Below are 20060 nucleotides of genomic sequence, written 5' to 3' on the forward strand. Positions count from 1 at the left end.
TTTTCAAATTGTACCTTTCTCTTCTTCTCCAGGTAGGCTGGACACACCCACCCCTGTCGTGCAGGGTTGGTTTTGGTTGGTTTGGTCCTCACCAGCCATCTGTGAGGATGAACAGAGTCCAGGACCTCTACATACTGGCCCTCCTTCAGAATAAAACTATCCTTATTTCCACTGATAGGACTGCAGTCAGCTCGAGCCACATACATTTCAAATGTCTAAAGGAATTAAAAAGCAAAAACATTACATCATTTAGGGCTCATACAATCAAATGTGCAATGTTAATTCACATTTATTACAATAATGATTATAGAGCACACAGATTAGGTCCATAAATACAGTACTGTACATCCTGTACATCCAAGAAAAAATACCTCTAGTCTATCCTCTTCCCCTTCAGACTCTGATCCAGAAACAGTACTAACTAAGGGGGTGTGGGCACGATGGTGCTTAGGAGATGGTGTCCTCATTTTGCCCTCTTGGGCTCCTATAAATTACAAAGATCGTTTTAGTATACCTGATAGGAACCTGGGAAGAAGTAGTGGAAAGGTGATAAATAGTTAAAAACAATAACGAAAGAAATCAACATTGCTGACCTTTGACCTTCAATAGGCTCTTAGGAGGTTGTGGAGCAGCTATCTGCTCTTTATTGTCTTTTGGAGGCACTTGGTCTGCTGCTTTTGGTTCATCCCTGTGACAATATTTGTACATATTTTGGCCATTTTCATGAGCACAAGATTTTTTAAAAAATTGTAATAAAATTCAGACAACAATACAAATCTTTCCCATGCTCTCTGACCTTGGTATAGTTGGACTGATTTCAACAGGTTCCATTATATCTGGAGCAGTGTCATAATCAGAGGGACTCGACACTGTTGAAAGCAGGGTTTAAAACATGAAAATCATAAGCACAAAACCATTTGTTTAATTATTACAGCTCAGGTATAAATGTGTTACTCACTGGAGCTGGCAGCAATGAGTGAGGATCCTCTCCTCTGTTGGAGGTTCATCTGAGTATCCTGCTCCATCAGATTGTAGGCCTCCCACAGAGAGACGTTCACACTTTCTACATAGTTCGCAGCATCTGTAGTTGAAGTGGGTACCTGGGCTTGAGTCTGAGGCAGATTCTGAGTCTGTGTTGTGACCTGTGCCTCAGGCTTCAGCAGGGCAAGTTGCAGAGGTGTAATGGCTGCAAGAGGTGGGTGTACAGGCTTCTGGACAACTGTTATGTTTCCATTGTAAGAGGTCACACCAAACTTATTCATCACCTCACATGTATAGATGCCACTGTCATTGTTGGTCAGTTTAGTGATCACTAGAGTGCATACACCATTCTCTGTTGTCTCAATGCGGTATTGCTTATCGTTAGTGATTTGTTGGCCGTTTTTCAGCCAACGCACTGTGCTGGGTTTTCCTTCTACAACACACACTAGAGTGACTGTACTGTTAAGATCTGCACTCTGGTTTTTAAAGACCTCTTTAAAGGCTGGTCGCATGTCTTTGCGGGTTTTGTAGCCTTTAAAGGCAGCCTGGATCTTAACTGCAGCTTCTTGCATTTGTGGTTCATCTTCAGGGCTGATGTCAATCTCAGGGGCGGCCTCCTCAGATGGGAGGGTCCTCTGGAGTACATTAACTGGAGGAAGGGTTGACGGTTGAGTTGACCTTTCAGCAAAAGAGTCAATGGGTCGGACATCGCTGTGGATCGCTGGTATCTCAGTCAAAGCTTCTGAGAAAGTTTCATCTTCAGAAATATAAAGAAGAGGAACGTTTTCTGTCGTCTTTGTTGTTTGTCGTTCTTCCTCCCTTCTCATCGGCTCGACTGCCAGTATCATTTCCCGGTCCACTTCAGGTTCTTTTCTCATGGGTTTTACTGGTTGTTTGATCGGCTGTTTAGTGATAGCATCCTTCTCTGCAGCTTTCCCATGTTGCTTCAGTTTCTCAGGTATTTCAATGTCTGTTGTTACTGGCTGGTTTCTCTCAAAGCTCGGTTTCTCTACAACCTCTTGTTTCAAAGGCCATATTGCCTGTTTTATTGGCTCATCTTCAGTTGTTTTCACCATACTTCTTGTCAGCTGTTGTTCATCTTGATCTGTTTCGGTGTCCCTCGATGATTGTTTTTCCATTCTACCCTTTGCTTTGCTTTTTGTCCTCACGGGTGGTTTCGGAGGGACAAATTCAGCCTCTTTATCTACAGGCTTTTCTGGGAGTTTTACTGCACATTTGTCGAGCTGATTTATAGAAGGCACTTGTTTCACTGGCATTTTCTCTCTCTCTGCCTCTGTGGACACTTGTAGTTTAATGCTGTCTCTCTGTCTAAGGTCTTCTTCAGAATCATTTACTGTAGTGTTTAATGATTGGGGAATGATCTCCTCAGTTTCCTTTTGAACATATTTAAGTGGTTCCCTTCCCCCTGATACCTTTACTTTAGATCTTACTGGTGGTTTCAAAGGCTCTTCTTCTGTCTTGTTTATTTCACATTCCTGAACTGTAGACTTCACTTCTTGTTTCTTCATTGTTTCCTCCCCAATTAGCTTTTCTAGTGGATTCACAAGCTGTTTTTCATCCTCACTGTTCTTCCACAGGACTGTTCCTGGCTGGCTCACCTTCTTCTCCACTTCCCCTTTTTTCTCTAAAGGTTTTCCTGGTTGTTTTGAGCTCTGTTCAACTTCAGGTTTCTTTTGTTCACCCACAGTGAACACCCTGTCTGACTGACTTACTTCATGGTCAACCTTAACTAATTTCTCCAGGTTTCTTTCTGGTTGTCTCTTCTCTATGAAAACTTCACTTTCCACATCCGAAGGCCGAGCTGGCTTTTCCACTTTCCCACCATCCTTCTCAAGTAATGTCACTGGTTTGTCAGCTTTCTTGTACACATCACTGTCTTTGTCCTCATTCCTCTCCAGCTGTTTTTCATTCTGTGCAACATCAAAGTCTTTCTCCATAGACCTTGCAGGTTGGATCCCGTTTTGGTCTTGGTTACTCTCTCTCTGAATAGACTGTATAGGCTGTTTTAGGTCAAACATGGGTTCCGTATCTTTTTCTGAAATTGTGATAGATGCTTTTCGCATCGCCCTCTTCTTGGGCACTGGAGGAACGGGTTTGGCGTCTGGGAGGCCAGGCGGCTCGTTCTCTGGAGTAGGAGTTGGTTCAGAAACAGTGCCCTTTGCCTGCGGCAGTATTGTGGGAGGCTCTGCCTTTGGTGGAGCAGGTTGTAGTGCTAGGCAAGAGAATGAAAAAAATTTAGAACTGATTTATGCATGGTGGAAGTTGGAAAAAAGAAAATGAATAAACTCATCTTGCCCTGTAAAATTTCCAATCAGGTATCTAAATGCACACACCTTTTACTGACACACTTGCAGTTGTCTCTGCATTTCCTGCTTCACATGTGTATCTCCCGCTGTCCTCAGGTTTGAGATCCTTGATGTAGAGCTGGAGGACGCAGCTGTCCTGCTTCATCTCATACTTCCTGTTTGCTCTCAGTGGCAGTCTGTTCTTCTTCCATTGAACTGACACCCCGGGTTTAGACAGCTCACAGTACAGGGAGGCTGTACCTCCTTCCTCAGCCTCTACGCTTTGTAAGTCTTCCGTGAATAAAGGTGGGAGCTCTGCAAAATAGGTAAGGATTGGAAAAAACTGGATTATTCAGTTTTTAGTATAGTAGGAAAATGCTTGAGACCTAACCAGAAGGAGACAAAATTAAGACCTTAGAGGCAACTTACATTTGTAGACATTCAAATTGCAATTTAAGTAACAAAATACAAACCAATAACTTTAGACAAATAGGAAAGTACTTAAAATTTTGTTGTGTAGATACAAGAGAATAAAAAAAATAATTTAGAACTGATTTATGCATGGTGGAAGTTTGAAAAAAGAAAATGAATAAACCCATCTTGCCTTTTAAAATTTCCAATCAGTTATCTAAATACACACACCTTTCACTGTCACAGTCACAGTGGTCTCTGCACTTCCTGCTTGACACGTATAGCTGCCACTGTCCTCAAGTTTGAGATCCTTGATGCGGAGCTGGAGGAGGCAACCATCTTGTGTCATCTCATACTTTCTGCTGGCTCTCAGTGGAAGCCTGTTCTTCTTCCATTGCACCGGCACTCCAGGTTTGGACAGTTCACAGTGCAAGGAGGCCTCACCTCCCTCCTCAGCCTCCACACTTTGTAATTTTTCCTTGAAGAATAACGGGAACTCTGGGATAATGGGAAAGATTGAACATAATTATACAAATTTGGTGAATTGCAAAAATGTCTGCGATCTAACCAGAAGAAAACAAAATTGTATTTTTTTAATATATACAATATCAGGACTTTTTCGCCCTTGTATAGTGTAGATGGTGGGTTTGCAATACAAGCGACACAAAAAAAAGTTTATTGCTATCACTGAACTGTTCATTGCAATGTAAACTAGTAAATGGAAATACCTTTTACAGACACACTTGCAGTGGTCTCTGCATTTCCTGCTTCACATGTGTATCTCCCGCTGTCCTCAGGTTTGAGATCCTTGATGTAGAGCTGGAGGACGCAGCCATCCTGCTTCATTTCATACTTCCTGCTGGCTCTTAGTGGCAGCTTGTTCTTCTTCCATTGCACTGACAACCCAGGCTTAGATACCTCACAGTACAGGGAGGCTGTACCTCCTTCCTCAGCCTCTACGCTTTGTAAGTCCTCCGTGAATAAAGGTGGGAGCTCTGGTAAAAATGGTTAAGGATTGGAAAAATATTATTTTAAATCTTAAGCATCATGGGAAAAGAGGAAAACAACATTATTTTAATTAATGCATAGAGTACCGGGACTTTTTTTAGCCAATTCACACTGTAGATTACATTGAATTGCTCTCTGCCAAATGCACACACCTTTCACTGACACGGTAGCAGTGGTCTCTTCACTTCCTGCTTGACATGTGTAGCTGCCACTGTCCTCAGGTTTGAGATCCTTGATGTTGAGCTGAATGAGGCAGCCATCTTGCTTCATCTCGTACTTTCTGCTGGCTCTCAGTGGCAGCCTGTTCTTCTTCCATTGCACCGGCACTCCAGGTTTGGACAGTTCACAGTACAGGGAGGCCTCACCTCCTTCCTCAGCCTCCACACTTTGCAAGTCTTCCTTGAAGAGTGGAGGGAGCTCTGAAAAAATAAGTGCAGAATAGGAAATCATTATACGTCTTTAATGAAACGGGAAATACTTGAGGCCCAACAAAAATTCAACAAAATTGTATGTGATAGTTGAGAAATTATCAAGACTTTTCAACCAATTTAGGATGTAGATGGTGGGATTGCAATATTGGCAACTTAGCACATACCAGAAACTTCAGAAAACATCAGGAAAATGCTTGTATGCAGTACTAACACTGAATTGCTCACTGCCAAATACACACACCTTTCACTGTCACAGTCACAGTGGTCTCTGCACTTCCTGCTTGACACGTATAGCTGCCACTGTCCTCAAGTTTGAGATCCTTGATGTGGAGCTGGAGGAGGCAACCATCTTCTGTCATCTCATACTTTCTGCTGGCTCTCAGTGGAAGCCTGTTCTTCTTCCATTGCACCGGCACTCCAGCTTTGGACAGTTCACAGTGCAGGGAGGCCTCACCTCCCTCCTCAGCCTCCACACTTTGTAATTTTTCCTTGAAGAATAACGGGAACTCTGGGAAAATGGGAAAGATTGAACATAATTATATAAATTTGGTGAATTACAAAAATCTCTGCGATCTAACCAGAACAAAACAAAATTGTATTTTTTTAATATATACAATATCAGGACTTTTTAGCCATCGTATAGTGTAAATGGTGGGTTTGCAATACAAGCAACATAAAAGAAAAATTATTGCTATCATTGAATTGTTCATTGCAATGTAAACTAGTAAATGGAAATACCTTTTACAGACACACTTGCAGTGGTCTCTGCATTTCCTGCCTCACATGTGTATCTCCCGCTGTCCTCAGGTTTGAGATCCTTGATGTAGAGCTGGAGGACGCAGCCATCCTGCTTCATTTCATACTTCCTGCTGGCTCTTAGTGGCAGCTTGTTCTTCTTCCATTGCACTGACAACCCAGGCTTAGATACCTCACAGTACAGGGAGGCTGTACCTCCTTCCTCAGCCTCTACGCTTTGTAAGTCTTCCGTGAATAAAGGTGGGAGCTCTGGTAAAATGGTTAAGGATTGGAAAAATATTATTTTACATCTTAAGTGTCATGGGAAAAGATGAAAACAATATTATTTTAATTAATGCATAGAGTACCAAGACTTTTTTAGCCAATTCACACTGTAGATTACATTGAATTGCTCTCTGCCAAATGCACACACCTTTCACTGACACGGTAGCAGTGGTCTCTTCACTTCCTGCTTGACATGTGTAGCTGCCACTGTCCTCAGGTTTGAGATCCTTGATGTTGAGCTGAATGAGGCAGCCATCTTGCTTCATCTCGTACTTTCTGCTGGCTCTCAGTGGCAGCCTGTTCTTCTTCCATTGCACCGGAACTCCAGGTTTGGACAGTTCACAGTGCAGGGAGGCCTCACCTCCCTCCTCAGCTTCCACACTTTGTAATTTTTCCTTGAAGAATAACGGGAACTCTGGGAAAATGGGAAAGATTGAACATATTTATACAAGTTTGGTGAATTGCAAAAATGTTTGCGATCTAACCAGAACAAAACAAAATTGTAATTTTTTAATATATACAATATCAGGACTTTTTCGCCCTTGTATAGTGTAGATGGTGGGTTTGCAATACAAGCGACACAAAAAAAAGTTTATTGCTATCACTGAACTGTTCATTGCAATGCAAACTAGCAAATGGAAATACCTTTTACAGACACACTTGCAGTGGTCTCTGCATTTCCTGCTTCACATGTGTATCTCCCGCTGTCCTCAGGTTTGAGATCCTTGATGTAGAGCTGGAGGACGCAGCCATCCTGCTTCATTTCATACTTCCTGCTGGCTCTTAGTGGCAGCTTGTTCTTCTTCCATTGCACTGACAACCCAGGCTTAGATACCTCACAGTACAGGGAGGCTGTACCTCCTTCCTCAGCCTCTACGCTTTGTAAGTCTTCCGTGAATAAAGGTGGGAGCTCTGGTAAAATGGTTAAGGGTTGGAAAAATATTATTTTAAATCGTTAGCATCATGGGAAAAGAGGAAAACAACATTATTTTAATTAATGCATAGAGTACCGAGACTTTTTTTAGCCAATTCACACTGTAGATTACATTGAATTGCTCTCTGCCAAATGCACACACCTTTCACTGACACGGTAGCAGTGGTCTCTTCACTTCCTGCTTGACATGTGTAGCTGCCACTGTCCTCAGGTTTGAGATCCTTGATGTTGAGCTGAATGAGGCAGCCATCTTGCTTCATCTCGTACTTTCTGCTGGCTCTCAATGGCAGCCTGTTCTTCTTCCATTGCACCGGCACTCCAGGTTTGGACAGTTCACAGTACAGGGAGGCCTCACCTCCTTCCTCAGCCTCCACACTTTGCAAGTCTTCCTTGAAGAGTGGAGGGAGCTCTGAAAAAATAAGTGCAGAATAGGAAATCATTATACGTCTTTAATGAAACGGGAAATACTTGAGGCCCAACAAAAATTTAACAAAATTGTATGTGATAGTAGAGAAATTATCAAGACTTTACAACCAATTTAGGATGTAGATGGTGGGATTGCAATATTGGCAACTTAGCACATACCAGAAACTTCAGAAAACATCAGGAAAATGCTTGTATGCAGTACTAACACTGAATTGCTCACTGCCAAATACACACACCTTTCACTGTCACAGTCACAGTGGTCTCTGCACTTCCTGCTTGACATGTATAGCTGCCACTGTCCTCAAGTTTGAGATCCTTGATGTGGAGCTGGAGGAGGCAACCATCTTGTGTCATCTCATACTTTCTGCTGGCTCTCAGTGGAAGCCTGTTCTTCTTCCATTGCACCGGCACTCCAGCTTTGGACAGTTCACAGTGCAGGGAGGCCTCACCTCCCTCCTCAGCCTCCACACTTTGTAAGTCTTTCTTGAAGAATGGAGGGAGCTCTGTAAAAAAGATCATTTTAACAAACCTTTACAAATTTTACACATATAATGTAATGGGACTGCTTAACAAATACTCACCAGACATGTATTTGTAAAGATTTTCTAAATTTGTTCAGACAATCTACTATATATTCTACATTAAGTAGGGCTCACAAAATTAGTGTTGGATTACACAAAGACTACAAACAAACTAAACACATCTGTAAATGCACACACCTTTTACTGACACAGTTGAGGTGGTCTCTGCACTTCCTGCTTGACATATGTAGCTCCCACTGTCCTCAGGTTTGAGATCCTTGATGTGTAGCTGGAGGATGCAGCCATCCTGCTTCATCTCATACTTTCTACTAGCTCTCAGTGGCAGCTGGTTCTTCTTCCATTGTACTGCTACCTCTGGCTTAGATACTTCACAGCACAGGAAGGCTGTACCTCCTTCCTCAACCTTCATGTTCTGCAATTCTTCTTTGAAAAATGGTGGGAGTTCTGGGAAAGATACGAAACAGAAATTATGTTTAATAATGTTAAAGACATTACAAAGTAATTAAAATATATAGAAATTGAGATATAAGTTGTAGAAAGATGTCAAATAATATAATCAGGTTAATGTTGTATCTCTCGTATGTAATTGGTGAGTGCTTGCTCCATTAGGAAATACAGACTTTCAAGAAGTTTAGATGATCACAAGCAATTATTTGAAAATCACTTAGGTACAGTTGTCTATGTTTTAGAGCTTGTTGACACTGTTAAATTTCTAAGTGCCCACACCTTTCACTTTCACAGTTGCAGTTGTCTCTGCACTTCCTGCTTGACATGAGTAGCTGCCACTGTCTTCAGGTTTGAGATCCTTGATGTGGAGCTGGAGGAGGCAGCCATCCTGCTTTATCTCGTACTTCCTGATGGCTCTCAGTGGCAGCCTGTTCTTCTTCCACTGTACCGACACCCCGGGTTTAGACAGCTCACAGTACAGGGAGACTGTACTTTCCTCCTCAGCCTCCACACTTCGCAATTCGTTCTTGAAGAATGGAGGGAGCTCTGGGGGAAAGGGTTTGGAAAGAAAAAAATGTAAAACTTTTGTAGAAGAGAAACGATATGTGGAGATGTCACCACAGAAGACAAGACGGTAATCTAGTTTAGCATAAAACTAAATGCAGTATTGGTGGTGTTGTGATATAGGACAACACAATAAGTAGCAGACACTCAGACAATGTATGTGTGCTTGACTGCATTCAGTATTGACATTTAAATGTGATGATAAAGTTACATTTGTCATACATATAATAAAACTCCACACACCTTTCACTAACACAGCTGCAGTGGTCTCTGCACTTCCTGCTTGACATGAGTAGCTGCCACTGTCCTCAAGTTTGAGATCTTTGATGTGGAGCTGGAGGAAGCAGCCATCTTGTTTCATCTCATGCTTCCTGCTAGCTCTTAGTGGCAGCCCGTTCTTCTTCCATTGTATCGGCACTCCAAGTTTAGACAGCTCGCAGTACAGAGAGGCTGAATCTCCCTCCTCAGCCTCTACACTCTGCAATTCCTCCTGGAAGAATGGAGGGAGCTCTGGGAAAAATGTGAGGGAAAAGACAAGATTGGAGACATTCAAGTCGATTCATAGTAACATTTTTTAAAATTGAACTTCTTTTCAAAGAAAGCAGGTCTTCCAACACCCTGTTCATTAGAATGTGTATCATCAATTGACCTTCTTCAAGCAGCATTACTTAATTTTTTACCTGTCACAGTAAGCTTGGCACTGCTCTGCACATCTCCAGTATCGCAGGAGTATATTCCAGTATCCAGCGGCTCCACATCATGGATCAGCAGTAGGTTGACTTTTCCTTCCTTACGTATCTCGTATTTATCACCATTTTGGAGGGGGATATGGTTTCGTCTCCAGGTTACAGGGGTGGTGAAGTCAGACGTTGTGCAAGACAAAGTAGCTATCTCCCCTTCCATGATCACAGTATCTTCAGGCTTCTCCTCAAATAAAACTAGAATCACATGCCACTTTAGAATGTCAAAGGATAATACAGTGACATAAAATAAAGTAAAGGACTGTACTTCATAAATATTAGGTATGTTGTTCAGTGGGAGCAGTGGAAGGTGATCAAAAGTTATTTAAAAAAAGACATTGCCACCCTGTATCGCTCATGTTTCTACCCACCTTTGGCCTTAGGAACAACTAGCAAACTTGCAGAGGTCCTCTCCTCCCCAACCACAAATGCTACGGTGCCCGTCTCCTCAGGCGTTGTCATGGTGAGGACCAGTCGGTGTTGGCGACCCTGGCGCGTCATCTGGTTCATCTCGTTCTTCTGCAATGGACTGGAACCAAGCCACCACACACCCTCACTCACATCAGCGTGGCTCAGCTCACACACAAACACTGCGTCCTCTCCCGCTGTCACTGTAATGTCTTTCAGCTCTGTAACAATCCGCACACGCTCTGTGGAGGAAGAAGGAGCTAGATACAGCTGGCTTTTTAGAAATGGAATCTCATATATTTACAAAAATGTAGATGAAAATAGACTGTTGGATTTATTCATGCCGCCGTTCTTGTAAAGTAAAGGAGTTAGTCAAATATATCAGTAAATAAGGGATGGGTTTCTTCTGTAGTATCCACCTACCCCTCACAATCAGCTTGGCAGTGGTCTTCTTGCCCCTGGTGATACAGCAGTATTCACCAGCATCATCCAGATGCAATTTCTTGATCTCCAGGGTGTGCGTAGAGCCCTTCTTCTTTAAAATGTATTTTCCTCCTTCTTCCACCACAGTGTTGTCCTTCTTCCAAGTGACGGGGACATTAGGACTGGAAATTTCACAAGACATCAGCACAGATTTCCCCTCCATCACTGCTTGGTTCTCCAGCTCTTTCTCAAAGAACACTGATGCTGCCGCTGGTATGAGGAAAAGGGGACAATATGTTACTAAAGTTGGATTTCCACCTAAAATAATGAATACTGACTACTGAGTGAAGGAACACGTGTAGAACAGGTTTGTTACTATGTAAAAACAGGGTTTATATTTAGTGTGGAATTGAGATCACTTCCTTCAAGTATAAACAAAGCTCTGCAGAGAGGAGAATGGGGAGTGACAAATTCCTCTTAAGAGGTGGATGTTGGAGTGGAGGTGGGAGTTATGTTATAATAGTGTAGAGTGTAGCAGCAGAGTCATTAGCCTGAACTACCTCACAGGCTTTGTTCCTCTACTATTAAGTTGGATAGGGTGCTATTCAACCTATGACGGCTTTGCAGGTGGATTAAGATGCACAGCTACTACTTTCACTATGGATGCAACTAAACACAATGTAAGTTTTGGGAATCTAGGTGTCAACTGTGGAGCAGAAGCATGTCAATCAAATACCTCTGACATTCACTTCAGCTGTCGTCTTCTGGTCTCCGAAGGCGCAGCTGTACTCTCCAACATCCTCTGGTTGGATGTTTCGGATGTGCATCTCAGCTATCATGCCCTTCAGTGACATCTGATATCTTCCTCCATGATAGAGCTGGTCCTCCCCTTTCCACCACTGTACAGGCACCCCGGCCCTGGACAGTTCACACCGGAGGGTAACATTGCCTCCTTCAGGGGCCTCCTGGTTCTTCAGACCCATCTTAAAGGTGAGGGGGATAGCTGTGGATGTGAGGTGAAAAATCAGACAGTATGACCACGACAATTTCTTCAGATAAGATAAGGTGGTTTACCATTTTGCTGCTTTCCCTGAAAGACAATATTATCCTTGGATTACACCCTTCTAAATCATACTACCTACTTTCAAAAAGGCGTGATCACAAATACATGTCAATTCTTCTTAATTTTGCAAAGGTTTAACAATCAAAACACACAAACATGCTCACATTTACAGTCTTGTCTTACATGTAATGGTGACATTGGCTGAGGTCTTGACATCACCGTAGATACAGCTGTAGAGTCCACTGTCCTCCAGCTGTGCGTTTTTAATGGTTAGCTCTAAGGTGCTATTTCGATTTCTAATCTGGTACTTGAAATTATTCTTCAGCAGCTCATCTCCTTTCCTCCACTCCACCACAAGGCCGGGCTTAGACAGCTCGCAACTCAACGTCACACTGTTCTCCTCCTCCACTTGCTGGTTCCTTAACTTGGCTTTGAATGTGATGGGAGGAGCTGCAAAAAAAGTATAGTGGTGATCAGCTCATATCTTTGAAAACGCTCAAGGAAGTAGTAGCAATTATGATTTCATAATAATATAATACTATGTGAATTATTGCTTCAAATACATGTTAAAACCTGGTAAAAAGGACAAAGCAGAATGTTTGGATGTCCTTTAATCAGGTTTTCGGTGTGAGATCTCTTTCTTACCTTTGACAGTGAGCTCAGCAGTTGATTGGCTGTCTTGAGTTTTGCAGGTGTATTTCCCAGCATCGCTCTCCTCCACGTTGTTAATAAACAGTTTTGCGAGATGTCCCTCCTGTTTCATCTCATATTTGTAACCAGGCTTAAGGATAACTCTGCCTTTCCTCCAGTCCACTGAAACTCCAGGTTTGGAGAGCTCACAACAGAAAACTCCACTGTCCCCTTCCTTCACCTCCAAATTTGTGACCTCTTGCTTAAATGTTACAGGAAGTGCTGAGAAAAACAAACAAATGAAAATTAAACAGAGTCCGAAGTAAGATATATACTCCCAGTCTCAGCTTTTAATCCATGACCCTGACTCGACACGTCAGAGAATTTCACTACTTTCAAAGCATTCTGAAGACATTTTTCCACACATTTTTTTTCCTTCTTGGACTTCTTTATACATCCACCATATTTACTGTGTGGAAAAATAACAGGTCTGTCTTATTGTTGTTAATACACAAAATCACCATCATCAAGTAAACCATCTCTTTGCTTGCCACTGAAAAGCATAAAGCATACCTCTTACTTTGATGTCAGCTGAAGTCACAACAGTGCCAACATAACAGCTGTACTCCCCGCTGTCTGTGAGAGTTAAATTTCTGATCATCAATTCAGACACCCTGCCCTCTTGCTTCATCTGACATTTATCTCCCTCCTTCAGGAGTTGAGCATCTCTCCTCCACTCAACTGGGACTCCTGGTTTAGAGAGCTCACAGCGCAGTGTCACACAGCCCTCTTCCACAGCTTCCTGGTTCTTCAGCTTCTGCTTAAAAGTCACTGGAATCGCTGAGGAGTGAAAACCCAAATAGACATCCAATAATAGATGATAGAAAAAAAAGAATTTGCAGATTACAAAAGCATGATTATGTTTTCTGTTTCCATAACGTTTGATGCCTCTTACCAGTAATTATAACGGTGGCGGTAGTTTTTATGTCATCACAAACACAGCTGTAAATGCCACTGTTCTCAGGCTGGCTTTTCCTGATGAGAAGCTCCAGAATGGAGCCACTCTGCTTCATCTGGTATTTCTCTCCATTGGTCAACACATCGTCTCCCTTCCTCCACTGTACTGGGACTCCAGGTTTGGAGAGCTCACAGCTGAGCGTCACCCCATTGCCCTCCTGCACCTGAATATTCTTCAATTCTTGGAGGAATCTGATGGGCTGTTCTACAGAAGACCACAAGAGAAACATTAAAATTATTGAAAACGTAAATGTCTGTTTTGCTACTCTGTATTCCTGACTGATTAGTCAAGTTAGCAGACACAGACAAACAGGTTATGAAAGTTTTTACAATTAACTCAATTAAGAGGAATTGTAACAACAAAACATCAAAAATGTTACAAAAAATAAAACAACTTTTACTTTTTTGATTTGCTGAGTATTCATGAGGTATAATGTAATCTCAAAAGCACTATAGCAACAAAATGAATATGTAGTGTATGCAGTACTAACCATTCACTATGACCCTAGCTGTTGTCTTTTGTTCTCCACATACGCAGGTATAATCTCCGGTGTCATCCAGACCGATGTCCGCAATCTTCATCTCCACCTGCAGGTCCTTCTTCCTCATCTGGTACTTGTCTCCATTCTTCAGTAGCTCCCCTCTTCTCCTCCATTCCACCGCTGGGGCAGGTTTGTTAAGCTCACAGCGCAGAACCGCACTGTTGCCCTCCATCACCTCCTGGTTAGCTAGCAGCAACTTGAAACTCGGTGGCAAACCTGTCAATCAGAGAAAATGTTACAGTACATGACACATGAAAAGGCTGCAAAAAATAAATAAATAAATAAAGGGGAAAACCACCAAAAGGAATAAAAGCCAAAAAAGTATATCCTACACTTAGAATTGATAATCACATTAGAATAAACCACAGCTTGCACAAGAATAAAATTTAGGGCCGAATAAAGATGTTTGAAGAACTAAGCTAATCTTTGAACAAATATAACTAATGAGGAAAATATGATTCAACATACCTAATTATTAGAAAATTAGATTTACTGAATTCTCTGGATTCAATGGAAACATTTTTTAAAATTATTCTTCATAATAAAAAATAACATAATAAATATACCATGGATGTTACATTACAGCAGTGATGTATGCAACATGGTAGGTCATGCTCATAATCAATTTAATCTAACTATTCCATTTAAACTGAACAGTGGAATGGATCCACTTATAATGGATGATAATCCATTATAAGTGGTTAAATCTTCTACCAATGTGTCACACCAAAATGTAAGTATTTTTTTCTGGCACAAACTATTTGACATGTTTGGCCTATATCGGTTACATGAAAAACACTGAAGCTAATGGTAATGCTAGGGTTTAGTTACAGAACTCCTTGGGATGTTTCTAATTACAAACTGTCTAAACATCCCACGTGATGTGATTCTTTCAACATTCCTATTACTACTTTTCACCCGTACTGTACATTAATGAGAAGTAATGCACAGTACACACAAACTACATTATACTGTGACATGGCAGGATGACATCAAAAATGGATAACTAAATAGGACACAGTTGTCTCTAAATTAAGTCTTAATGAAGCTACATGTGGAGGTCACACAGTGCTAATACCCACTGGGTCTATTTTAATTTTACTATTATGGAGCTGACCTCTTTCACGTCTGCGCTCAGGTGATTCTGTTGAATACAATTCATGATTAGTAGTTTATCTTTAATTCATCTGAAATGTGCTGTGCAGACAAATAACATATATCTGCAGCAATGTCTGACTTAAAATTGTCTCACCTTGGACAGTGAGCTCAGCAGTTGATTGGCTGTCTTTGCTCTTGCAGGTGTATTTCCCAGCATCACTCTCCTCTATGTCGTTGATGATCAGTTTAGTGAGACGTCCCTCTTGCTTCATTTCATATTTGTCTCCAGGCTTCAGGACGACTCTGCCCTTCCTCCACTCCACTGGAGCCCCAGGTTTGGAGAGCTCACAGCAGAAGACTCCACCTTCCCCTTCCATTACCACCAGATGCTGGATCTCCCGTTTGAATGTAACAGGAAGTGCTGTTGCGGGCATATTAGAAATTCCTTTATTCAGTAATTGCTTAGATTTTTCTTCTTTTTTGTAATACAAGGAGCAGCCATTTGCATTTTTCTGTACCTCCTCTCCTTAAAGCCATAACAAAAATCTCAAACTTTTTTACTCTTACTGTTATTTTACACCACACCAAATTAACATGTACAAAATTGACATGTAATTTTATCTCCAGTAATGTATTGCTAAGTCACAGGAACATAAAGTTTTGAAAAGGAGATGCTGTTGGACAACATGAGATATACTGAGACAGCTGAGTCATGGACTGTCCAACTCATAATAGCAGCTTTTTAACCCCGTCATCAAAATGACGGGGTTATAACCCCAATTCTTTATTTTAAATGTACTCAAAGGCTAATATCAGCAATAGGTTTTAAAATACCTCTTTGTGCTCATAGACTAATGTGTTCTCATCCGTCTTCAAACTTACGTTTCACTTTGACCTCAGCAGTGGTTTTCTCATCTCCTGTGATGCAGCTGTACTTCCCTGCATCCTCTGGTTGAACACTGAGAATGGTCATCTGAGCTGTCTTTCCTTCTATCTTAATCTTATATTTTCCTGGAGGTACCTCCTCAGACAGCAGCTGACCCTCTCTCTGCCACTGCACTGGGACTCCTTTTTTTGACAGTTCACAGCGTAATGTCACACTGTTCCCCTCTTCAGCCACTTGGCTTTTCAGGCTCACTTTAAATGTGGCAGGAACCGCTGAAAAAACAAAAGGAGATATTGAGTACAAATGTAAAGCAGAACACAGGAACTGAATAATAAGTAGAAATACAAATTATAATAAAAATACTTAAGACCACAGCTGACTAAAATATTTAGCTGTAGTATGCCTTTCAGACAACAAAAACCTCTTAAAACACTCTTGAAGTGCTATAATGCTCATGAGGTTTGTACTATTTATTACTGAGATTATAAATTCTCAATATTTTACATGTAGCTCAATACATTTCCAACAAAAAGTTTCAATGAACAATAAAAGAAACAAGAGATTATGCAGCATATTGGCCTCATCACATACATCCCGCACATTGAACATACCGATAACTTTAACAGTCGCCTTTGTCTTCTGCTCTCTACAGACACAGGTGTAGACTCCGCTGTCCTCTGGTACAGCATCTCTGATGATCAACTCTAGGATCGAGTCCCTCTGCTTAATCTGGTACTTCTCTCCATTCTCCAACAGATCTCCTTTGAGCCTCCACTCCCCCAGGACACCAGGTTTAGAGATCTCACAATGCAGTGTGATGTTGTGTCCTTCCTCAACTTGAAGGTTCTTCAGCTTTTGCTTGAAGGTGATGGGAAGAGCTAAAAGACGACATTACAGTAAGGTAATGGAAAGGAAGTGAATAATTTAAACCCATGAAATCAATTAACTGTAAAAGGTAACATAATTATGCTTTTTTCTTTCAAATGACTGTGCTCTTTGCATCAGTCTGAGGCAGTGATTCCTTAACATTTTTGGACTGTGATCCCTTAAAATAAAGCAAAATCCACCTAAGAACCCTCGTCACACGTTGCATTATCTATCAGTTAAGTGAAAGAGGACTTATTTTGTTTTATTTGAATATCTTTTAGATGCTTGAGAAGACAAAATACAGCAATTCACAAGAAATAAAGCAAATATTAGAGTGAAGCTTGAAAAAAAACTATTTTGTATGTCAGAAGTATGTTTTATTCTGTATGATATCCTGTCCTATCATCTTGCGACCCCTTAGATTAATCCAGTGATCCTCAGGTTGGAACCACTGGTCTAAGAAATGCAAATGAAACTTTGCAGCTTTCTAAATAACAGCGAATTAATGATCATATTTTCAATTCTCTAATGCTGAAGCCAAATCAATATTTTTGGAATCCCTACATAGTTCAAGCATACTGTCAGATAGGCTTTATGCACAATCACCTTTATAAAAGTAATCTTATTTCTCATTTTCAAAAAGTGCATATTGCTTTTATATTTTTATTTTGTGTGTCACATATGTCACTTGTTGCTGTATGTGGAACATTTATTAATATGACTTCCGATTCCAGTTAAGTAAACAGAAAAACAGAACATAATTAAATACTTTAAATAACAGACCATTCACAGTCAGAGTTGCAGTGGTCTCTATGTTTCCACAGGTGCACGTGTAGATGTCGCTGTCCTCAGGTGTCACATCAGAGATCCTCAGTTCAATCAACATGTCTCTCTGCCGCATATGATATTTCTCTCCATTCCTGATGAGCTCATCTCCACTCTTCCACCACTCCACAGAGTGACCCGGTTTAGACAGCTCACAGCGTAAAGTCGCAGTGTTGCCCTCCTCGATCAGCACATTCCTCAGCTTCTGCTTAAAGGTGACTGGGAGAGCTGAGGAGTCATGGATGACGTTAGAAATAATTAGTAACACTTAAATGATACTTAAGGATGATAATTATTGACTTTTTCTTGCCACACCTGATATAAAACTTATAAACATATTGATTGTGTGATATTATTCTTCAATTTCTAAAACAAAAGTCCCTGCTCAGTTCAATTCAACAAATACTGAACAGAACAAAAAGACATTTAAAAAAACTTCCTACCAGTGATTTTGATAGTGGCGGATGTCATCTGATCGGCACACACGCAGCTGTAGACCCCACTGTCTTCAGGCACAGGCTTCCATATGAGAAGCTCTAGTGTGGTCTCCCTTTTCCTTATCTGGTACTTCACCCCATTCTTCAAAAGTTCATGTTCCTTCCTCCATTCCACTGGTATTCCAGGTTTGGAGAGTTCACAGCGCAAAATGACATTGCTGCCCTCCTCTACTTGCATGTTCTTCAGCTGCTGTACGAATGTAATAGGGATAGCTGGAAAGCAAACAGTGACAATATATAAATAAGTACAGATGAGAACCAGGTGAAAATGTCTAAGTAAAAGATTTCATGGCATTTATTCATAATACACATAGGTTTGAAAGGAGAATCAAGCATATTCAGTACACTGAAGATACATTGGAAGGTTAATGTGCAAATGTTCATTTGCTGCTGTTCATTTTTGTCTAACTGGTATATTTCAGACCATAATCCATAGACTGAGTTAATGTGCATGTGTCGATTTTACTGCAAGTAAGCAGAACCTTACTTCACAAAATCTGCACTGTCCCTTTAAGAAAATGTCAGTCAGTTAAGAATCACAGAAAATGTGTAATTGACTTTTAAATAAACTCCTGTGAAAGTGTGCATGTACCAAAATTTTACATCAGTCTAAAAAAGAAAATGAAAGAATACTTGCAAGATCAACCATTGTAAATTCTACATGAAAGTAAGGAAAACTAAATAACTTACCATATACTTTAAGGCTTGCTGTAGTGCGGTGGTCTCGGCACTGACACGTGTAGTCTCCTGAGTCCTCAGGCTTCAGGACTTTGATGGTGAGAGAAATGATCGTCTTCCTCTGTTTCATCACGTACTTGTCTCCAGGTCTGATGCTCTCCAGACCTCTCCTCCAGTGGAACTGAACTCCAGGCAGAGAGTATTCACAGGTCAGAGTAACAGTCTCGCCTTCTTTGGCCTCCAAAGTTTTTAGAGGCTGAGTGAACTCAGCTGGGATGGCTAAAAAAGACAACAAAGATGGGACACCATTGTGCAAAAACAAACAAAAAAAAACAATTTTTACACAATAATAAGCAGGCAAGACAATGTTTTTAACATTGCAATTTAATTGCATATAATTCCTCACATCATTCTGTCATTTAATGTTGGTAACAGTAAACAAAAACAGTCTTCTACTAACAGTCTAATCTTATTCATACCTTTGACAGTCACAACGGCCCTAGTTGTAACAGATCCAGCACTGCACTCATACACCCCGGCATCACCATTGCAGACCTCTCGAATGGTCAGCCGAGCCTCGCAGCCGGAACGACTGGCAAAATACCTTGAAGAGTTCCACATCAGGCAGCCATCTTTGTACCACAGGATGTGACATGGCTTGGAGGTCACACAGGACAAAACCAAACCACCTCCTTCAATAGCCTCACAGTCTTCCAATGCTTTACAGATGGTGGGACGCCTCTCTGGCAACATGAAGAGATGAAGCCAAATCAAGTCCAAATGAAATGTAACAAATAACAACACATGAAATGCAGATCAAAGCCTCACCTCTAACCAACAGTGAGGCATACGATCGTTTGTCCCCTGCTGCAAATGAGATAGTTCCAGTGTCTTTGCGGGCAAGCTGTCTAAATGTGAGGGTGTGGTAGCCTCCCGGCACCATTTGGATCTCATTTAGATTATTGGTGTACAGTAGAGTCTCGTCCAGATACCACTTGACCCCGGTATAGTCGCTGGGACAGATTTGACACCTGAATGTGACTGTGTCGCCCTCTAGACACTCAACATCCTCTAGTTCATCCAGGATCAATACCTTCTGGCCTGAGAGAAACGTGGAAAGATCAGAAATTCCATAAATCTAAAAAACGGACTAGATCCCTCGATAAACATTATCAACAATTAATGCAATTAATGCACATTTAATGTGCATTAATAACATTAATTGGTCTGATAGTTATATAATAGGCCTTTTCCTGCCGGTTCAGATATCATTGGAGATTTTGATTCTTTAACATTTTAGCTCAACTATTACCTGG

The 20060-nt window shown here is 41.2% G+C and overlaps 1 protein-coding gene across 1 annotated transcript in view; it reads right to left on the bottom strand.

The window, feature by feature from the left end:
- The window catches only part of obscna (obscurin, cytoskeletal calmodulin and titin-interacting RhoGEF a), a 43101-nt gene that overhangs the window by 18051 nt on the left and 4990 nt on the right, over positions 1 to 20060 (bottom strand). The window contains exons 11-46 of the mRNA XM_042416951.1: positions 19573 to 19845; positions 19224 to 19487; positions 18757 to 19023; positions 18013 to 18279; positions 17528 to 17797; positions 16489 to 16755; positions 15874 to 16149; positions 15146 to 15412; positions 15011 to 15037; positions 13843 to 14109; positions 13290 to 13556; positions 12908 to 13174; positions 12350 to 12616; positions 11888 to 12154; positions 11378 to 11644; positions 10642 to 10911; positions 10182 to 10478; positions 9751 to 10008; positions 9314 to 9580; positions 8786 to 9052; positions 8237 to 8503; positions 7754 to 8020; positions 7234 to 7500; positions 6803 to 7069; positions 6306 to 6572; positions 5876 to 6142; positions 5379 to 5645; positions 4859 to 5125; positions 4427 to 4693; positions 3930 to 4196; positions 3336 to 3602; positions 959 to 3214; positions 797 to 869; positions 594 to 688; positions 372 to 484; positions 15 to 215 (exon numbers count right to left, since the gene is read on the bottom strand). Of these exons, the coding sequence (XP_042272885.1) occupies positions 15 to 215; positions 372 to 484; positions 594 to 688; positions 797 to 869; positions 959 to 3214; positions 3336 to 3602; positions 3930 to 4196; positions 4427 to 4693; positions 4859 to 5125; positions 5379 to 5645; positions 5876 to 6142; positions 6306 to 6572; positions 6803 to 7069; positions 7234 to 7500; positions 7754 to 8020; positions 8237 to 8503; positions 8786 to 9052; positions 9314 to 9580; positions 9751 to 10008; positions 10182 to 10478; positions 10642 to 10911; positions 11378 to 11644; positions 11888 to 12154; positions 12350 to 12616; positions 12908 to 13174; positions 13290 to 13556; positions 13843 to 14109; positions 15011 to 15037; positions 15146 to 15412; positions 15874 to 16149; positions 16489 to 16755; positions 17528 to 17797; positions 18013 to 18279; positions 18757 to 19023; positions 19224 to 19487; positions 19573 to 19845 (10814 nt within the window). The remainder of the gene's footprint in view (positions 1 to 14; positions 216 to 371; positions 485 to 593; positions 689 to 796; positions 870 to 958; positions 3215 to 3335; positions 3603 to 3929; positions 4197 to 4426; positions 4694 to 4858; positions 5126 to 5378; positions 5646 to 5875; positions 6143 to 6305; positions 6573 to 6802; positions 7070 to 7233; positions 7501 to 7753; positions 8021 to 8236; positions 8504 to 8785; positions 9053 to 9313; positions 9581 to 9750; positions 10009 to 10181; positions 10479 to 10641; positions 10912 to 11377; positions 11645 to 11887; positions 12155 to 12349; positions 12617 to 12907; positions 13175 to 13289; positions 13557 to 13842; positions 14110 to 15010; positions 15038 to 15145; positions 15413 to 15873; positions 16150 to 16488; positions 16756 to 17527; positions 17798 to 18012; positions 18280 to 18756; positions 19024 to 19223; positions 19488 to 19572; positions 19846 to 20060) is intronic.

This window comes from Thunnus maccoyii, chromosome 7, assembly GCF_910596095.1.
Source record: "Thunnus maccoyii chromosome 7, fThuMac1.1, whole genome shotgun sequence".
Classification (NCBI taxonomy): Eukaryota; Metazoa; Chordata; class Actinopteri; order Scombriformes; family Scombridae; genus Thunnus; species Thunnus maccoyii.